At 35.0% G+C, this 6,069-nt stretch overlaps 1 protein-coding gene across 4 annotated transcripts; it reads right to left on the minus strand.

Annotated features, from left to right (window-relative positions):
* Positions 1–1,144: 1,144 nt before the first annotated feature.
* On the minus strand, positions 1,145–4,778 carry LOC149179470 (uncharacterized). 4 transcript variants are annotated; one of them, XR_016258285.1, is made up of 4 exons: positions 4,444–4,778; positions 3,607–3,722; positions 3,344–3,473; positions 1,145–2,601 (listed from the first exon to the last, which is right to left on the minus strand). XR_016258285.1 is itself a non-coding variant. In XM_089420673.1 (3 exons), exons 1-3 carry the CDS (start codon positions 4,689–4,691, stop codon positions 3,406–3,408), a joined length of 393 nt encoding a protein of 130 aa, XP_089276799.1. In that variant the 5' UTR covers positions 4,692–4,778; the 3' UTR covers positions 1,145–3,405. The 4 variants fall into 4 exon arrangements, 3 of the variants coding, with proteins under 3 accessions (XP_089276799.1, XP_089276800.1, XP_089276798.1); XM_089420673.1 differs by having other exon boundaries at positions 1,145–3,473; positions 3,646–3,722; XM_089420674.1 differs by lacking the exon at positions 3,344–3,473 and having other exon boundaries at positions 4,444–4,777.
* Between the last annotated feature and the right edge of the window lie 1,291 nt (positions 4,779–6,069).

A 6,069-nucleotide genomic window follows, 5' to 3' on the forward strand; every position in this document is an offset into this window, starting at 1 on the left:
TAAGGAGATATTAATTGAGGATTAAAGATAAAAAAGTGTCTACGAATTTTGAAATTTCCAAGCTTTATTATAATTTCTGATAGAAAGATAGAGATAAAACCTTAAAATGATGATTAAGTAAAACTCAATAAACAAATCACCTCAACGCATAAGAGATTTCGATTGGAATACCAAAGATGAAAGAATAATATTGAATTTTGCGATCTATAGAGTCCAGAAAAACAGTTTTTTTAAACGCGCTTGCTTCAAGAACAGTTGAAAATAGAGCATTAGAACGCAAACAAAAAACAAACTTCTTCAGAGTTATATGTTTTCATGCCAGAATTTCGCAGCCAGCATGAGATATTCAGGACAGTCTGAATAAATGCAGATACAGGTACAACACATGTTATGTGCTGAACGCGCTAAACACACAACACTCTACGAATCTGTCTAAACATTTAACTACCTATGTTACCTGTAACAAATCCTGTGCAGTTTTAGTTGAATTTAGTTTAATTGTGCAAAAAATAATTCATTCGGCATATAGGTGTGTCTATTTTAATTTATTGATCAAGGTTTTGGGCATCAAGATTTCATGGTGGTTGAATATTGTGATTTAACTCACGTATTTTTAAGCAAAAATATTTTAAGAAATCACATAGAAATCTTAAGATAAACGCTTTTTGAACCTCTATCATAGTTTTTCATCATCATCAAATGTTTCCTTTTATACATTACAAAATAAATAAATTTGACTCAGCCTTTTCTTCTTAGGTTACAAAATAAATATTTAAATATTTAATTTAACGACCATTTGTTCGTCCTATCGACACACAACGTGGCCTCTCGCCTGCCCAAAGTTGCCCAACTACGAATTACGTTACAATTTAGGTGCGAAAATTAACCGATTTCGATTCAATTGTTTCCCCATGGAATCTACACACAGTGTGGCCTCTCGCCTGCCCAACTACGAATTACGTTACAATTTAGGTAGGAAAATTAACCGATTTCGATTCAATTGTTTCACCATGGAATTGTTTCTCGATATGCCCTCTAAAGAACCAATAGACTAACATAATTTATATTATTTTAAAATAGATTTGGTATAAGACTATCTCACAAGTGACACATTTTTGTCATTGAAGTACGGTCTCTTTTGCGCTGAAACAGAGCTCAATTAAGATTTTTCAAGACACTGTATAACTAGCTTATTTAAGACCTTTCCAGACCAACCCTCCTAGCTTGCAAGCACAACACTTACTTAAGACCTTTCCAGACCAACCCTCCTAGCTTGCAAGCACAGCAGGACACATATGTCAAATCTTGAGTTAAGATGAAGCTTATGTTAATTTCAACGATGGCTAGTATAAGGCATTGCAGATTTCAGTTTTGTGCATTGGCTGTAAGCCTTCAGGACCTCAACCCATTTTAATTGATTCATATGAAGAGTAGAGAATGAGGAAAAACAATAATAATTACTCTACAAGTTATTTCTGTACAGATTTGAGGAAACAAAACTTATGGCAAGAGGCAACATTCTACTCATTGTAATAAACTGCAAATTAATTTACAAGTTAAAATTCTGAAACAAGAATAGAAGCTCATAGCTAAATATGTTAAGTTGCATTAAAAAGAAAGAGAGTAGTTCTGGATCATTGCAGATTTATGAATGTACTCTAAGTAAAACAAGAAGTCGTCATTTTCTCTTTTACATAATTTCATCATTAAACTGCTAGGAGTCAGAAATTACAGTTAGCTAAATTTTATATAGCTGGAACACATTTGAAAAGAGGGAAAAAAAGGTTGTAGCCGAGTTTATGTATAATAATTACCCTACAAGTTATTTATAAACAGATTTGAGGAAACAAAACTTATGGCAAGAGGCAACATTTTACTCACTGTAATAAACTGCAAATTAATTTACAAGTTAAAAGTCTGAAACAAGAATAGAAGCTCATAGCTAAATATGTTAAGTTGCATTAAAAAGAAAGAGAGTAGATCTGGATCATTGCAAATTTACGAATGTACTCTAAGTAAAACAAGCAGAAGTCATTTTCTCTTTTACATAATTTCATCATTAAACTGCGAGGAGTCAAAAATTACAGTTAGCTAAATTTTATATAGCTGGAACACATTTGAAAAGAGGGAAAAAAAACTATAGCCAAGTTTATGTATAGCCGGGCAAAAAAAAAAACAAACAAACAAACTTAACTTCATAAATTCTAAAACTTGAGGAAGAGCAAACTACATAAACAGTATAAACATCAGAAGGTCAAGAAATTAAGGAATCCCTTTCCCGTAGCTATTCTTCCCATTTGTAGTAGGACAATGCGAAGTTTTACCGCACTGTGGGACTGTAATGAAAATAAGAACAAAGGAAAAAAGAATCAGATGGAGAGAGACCATGGCCATTTCCTTCAAAGCCCTCAAGGCTGCAGTACCAGAAACTCGTCATGCAAAGAAAAATAACCCATAATAAGTAATACAGAAGAAAACCCTCTTTCAGTTTAGCAAACTCCAACAGGCCCAGAAGGGCAAACAGTGCAAGTGTTTTTTTCAAAATAGGTTCTGAAACTAACGCCTTCGCTAGAAAGGTCTCCCCCTATGCAGTCGCCCAACCTGCGAGCGAAAATTCCATTGGTGAGATTCCCTTTGTGAACCTTCTTTGAAGAATTTTGCAACCTGGCAGAGAAAAATCAATGCAATGAAAAACACCCAAATTCTGGTAGAGTGCTTGTACATTAAGCCAAATAACTGATAAAAAAACCCTCGAGAGGGGTTAGTCCTTCCATTGTAATTTAGGTGACAACAAGAAAAAGGGGTTCATTCTTCCCCATGGCTTAGTACATGCAAATTAAAAGAAGACAATATAACCTTGAGCCACAAAAGCTTCTTGGCTGGAACACATTTGAAAATTGGGAAATAAAAATGTAGCCAAGTTTATGTATGGCTGGGCGAAAAGCAAAACAATAAGTAATTGCCAAACTTCATAAATTCTAAAACCTTAGGAAGATCAAGCTGCATAAATAGTATAAACAGTAGAAGGTCGAGAAATTAAGGAAGCCCTTTCCCGTAGCTGTTCTTCCCATTTGTAGTAGGACAGTGCAAAGTTTTAACGCACTGTGTGACTGTAATGAAAAGAAGAATAAAGGAAAAAAGACTCAAATGGAGGAAGGTCGTGGCCATTTCCTTCAAAGCCCTCAAGGCTGCAGTACCAGAAACTCAGCGTGCAAAGAAAAAGAACCCATAATGATTAATGCATAAGAAAACCCTCTTCGAGTTTAGAAAACTCCAACAGGCCCAGAAGGGCAAACAAAGCAAGTTTTTTTCAAAATAGGTTCAGAAACCAATGTGGAGCTACATTGGTTGTCAATTTGGCAAGTTCTCCTCCTTCGTTGGTAAGGTTTGTCGCTATGCAGTCACTCAGCCTGCAAGCGGAAATTCCATTGCTGAGATTCCCTTTGTGAATCTTCCTTGAAGAATTTTGCAGCCTGGCAAAGCAAAATCAATGCAATGAAAAACAGCCAAATTGCCCCCAAGCGTGTGTTAAGCATTGCAGAAGTTGAAAAGCATCGATGCATAAGGAAACAATATTGCATGAATGAAGGATTTGGATTTCCTTACCGTGGATCCTCAAACTGAAGTTGAATGTTGAAAACCTACCTAAAGCGACACGGGTTGACAATTTGGGAAGTTCTCCTCCTTCACTAGCAAGGTCTCCCCCTATGTAGTTGCTCAGCCTGCAAGCAAAAATTCCATTGGTGAGATTCCCTTTGTGAACATTCTTTGAAGAATTTTGCAACCCAGCAAAGAAAAATAAATGCAATGAAAAACACCCAAATTTCCCTTGAGTCCCTGTACATTAAGCCAAATAACTGATAAAAAATCCTCGAGAGGGGTTAGTCCTTCCATTATAATTTAGATAACAAAAAAAAGGGGGTTCATTCTTCCCCATGGCTTAGTACATCCGAATTAAAAGTAGACAATATAACCCCGAGCCACAAAAGGTTCGTGGCTGGAACACATTTGAAAATAGGGAAAAAAGACTTGTAGCCAAGTTTATGTATAGCCGGGCGAAAAACAAAACAAGCAGTAACTGCGAAACTTCATAAATTCTAAAACCTCACGAAGAGCGAGCTGCATAAATAGTAGAAGGTTAAGAAATTAAGGAAGCCCTTTCCCGTAGTTGTTCTTCCCATCTATAGCAGGACGGTGCAAAGGTTTAACGCACTGTGTGACTATAATGAAAAGAAGAATAAAGGAAAAAAGACTCAGATGGAGGAAGGTCGTGGCCATTTCCTTCAAAGCCCTCAAGGCTGCAGTACTAGAAACTCAACATGCAAAGAAAAAGAACCCATAATGATTAATGCAGAAGAAAACCCTCTTTGAGTTTAGCAAACTCCAACAGGCCCAGAAGGGCAAACAAAGCAAGTTTTTTTCAAAATAGGTTCAGAAACCAACCTGGAGCTACACGGGTTGGCAATTTGGCAAGTTCTCCTCCTTTGCTGGTAAGGTCTGCTGCTATGCAGTCGCTCAGCCTGCAAGCAGAAATTCCATTGGTGAGATTCCCTTTGTGAATCTTCTTTGAAAAATTTTGCAGCCTCGCAGAGCAAAATTAATGCAATGAAAAACACCCAAATTTCCCCCGAGTGCCTGTTAAGCATTGCAGAAGTTGCAAAGCATCCGCGCATAAGGAAAAAATATTGCATGAATGAAGGATTTGGCTTTCCTTACCCTGCATCCTCAAATTGAAGTTGAATGTCGAAATCGCAACAGAGAATGACCGTTATAACTTAACTATTAGGGTTTTTTTGTCTTAACTATTAATCCAAGGGCCTTAAATTTTTCAATCGTCTAACATCCGATTGAATGGTGCAGATCATTACATCTTGGTAGTTGGTAGTTGGAGGAGTTTCTTTCATAGGGGAACGCTTTATAGTGTAAGAATGCCTTATGGCGTAATTATCAACAATAATGTAAATTAAAATTTTCAAAATCATCTTTAAAAAACTATAAATAAAAGTTTTTATATATTAATCTTATTTATAATACTTATACACTAAAGTATGATCCAACTTGAACAGACTTACTCTTTTAAACTTTTAAATAAGAAATCCTTAAAGCTATTTAATATTGTTTTATTAAATTTAATATAAATAATAATAATATTATTATTTTTTTCTAACTCAAAAAATTATTTGTATTATATAATTGTATGTGTAAGTATATTAGTTATAACAAAGTTAACTCATTAAAAATGTTTAATTATTTTTTCTTTTCTAATAAAAATACATGATTTTTTCAAGAAGAATATATTTGAGCAACAAAAAAAGGGTTTTGTAGGTGAATACCTTTCAAAACAACTCCAACAAAACACAAAATTTACAACACATAATGTTATTAGGGAATTTTTTGAATATATTTCATTTGTCATTAGGGAATTGTAGCAGGTTTAATTTGACCATTAATATTTGAATCACCTATCTTCAATTTACACCCTCGTTAGCATACTTGTCTACATCTTTGTTGAAATCTCTTAGGACATGGAAATATGCTTTGGATGGGATATCGTCCACAATTTTCTTGGTTCTTTTCATTATGATTTACAAATATTTATTTTTTGGCATGGAGCCTTTAACTAGATGATGCAACATTATGAGAGAATCTCCCATAACCGTAAGTGTGTCCGCCTAAAGTTCTTGACAAAGACCATATATCTGTGCTTGATTATTTTTCATATGACCAAGACCCCATGAGTACTTGAACACTTTATCCTCCTTAGAGCAATAGAGTACCCCCCCTCTTGCCACCCCTAGGTTTCATTTGGATTGCCCATTCAAATAGAGAATCTAGCCTTGATATGAGCTCTTCCATGCTCTTAATTCTACATCTGTCAGTATTAGCTTCCATATTTCATTTGTTTCTGGCTTGTTGCATCCTTTTTTTTGGGAAAAAGTTGTCCAAAACTATAAACTTTCTTAACCAATCCTGTTCCATTTGGTCTAAAGTTTGTTGAGAAGAGTTATGGTTTATCTTTTGAACTCCAAACTCAACACACAATGAGATTTCTTTCATCGTTGTGTTGTG

Source organism: Pinus tabuliformis, chromosome 4_1 (assembly GCF_031772625.1).
Source record: "Pinus tabuliformis cultivar Carrire ecotype Pingquan chromosome 4_1, CPIR1, whole genome shotgun sequence".
Classification (NCBI taxonomy): Eukaryota; Viridiplantae; Streptophyta; class Pinopsida; order Pinales; family Pinaceae; genus Pinus; species Pinus tabuliformis.

Bases quoted from the DNA above. Each gene is read 5' to 3' on its own strand.
- LOC149179470 (XM_089420672.1), bottom strand. From the start codon at position 4,691: ATGCAATATTTTTTCCTTATGCGCGGATGCTTTGCAACTTCTGCAATG. The intron at 3,723-4,443 runs GTTGGTTTCTGA...TTTTGCTTGCAG, and splicing joins GCCAACCCGTGTAGCTCCAG to GCTGAGCAACTACATAGGGG. The intron at 3,474-3,606 runs GTAAGGAAATCC...TTGCTTTGCCAG, and splicing joins CTTCAGTTTGAGGATCCACG to GCTGCAAAATTCTTCAAGGA.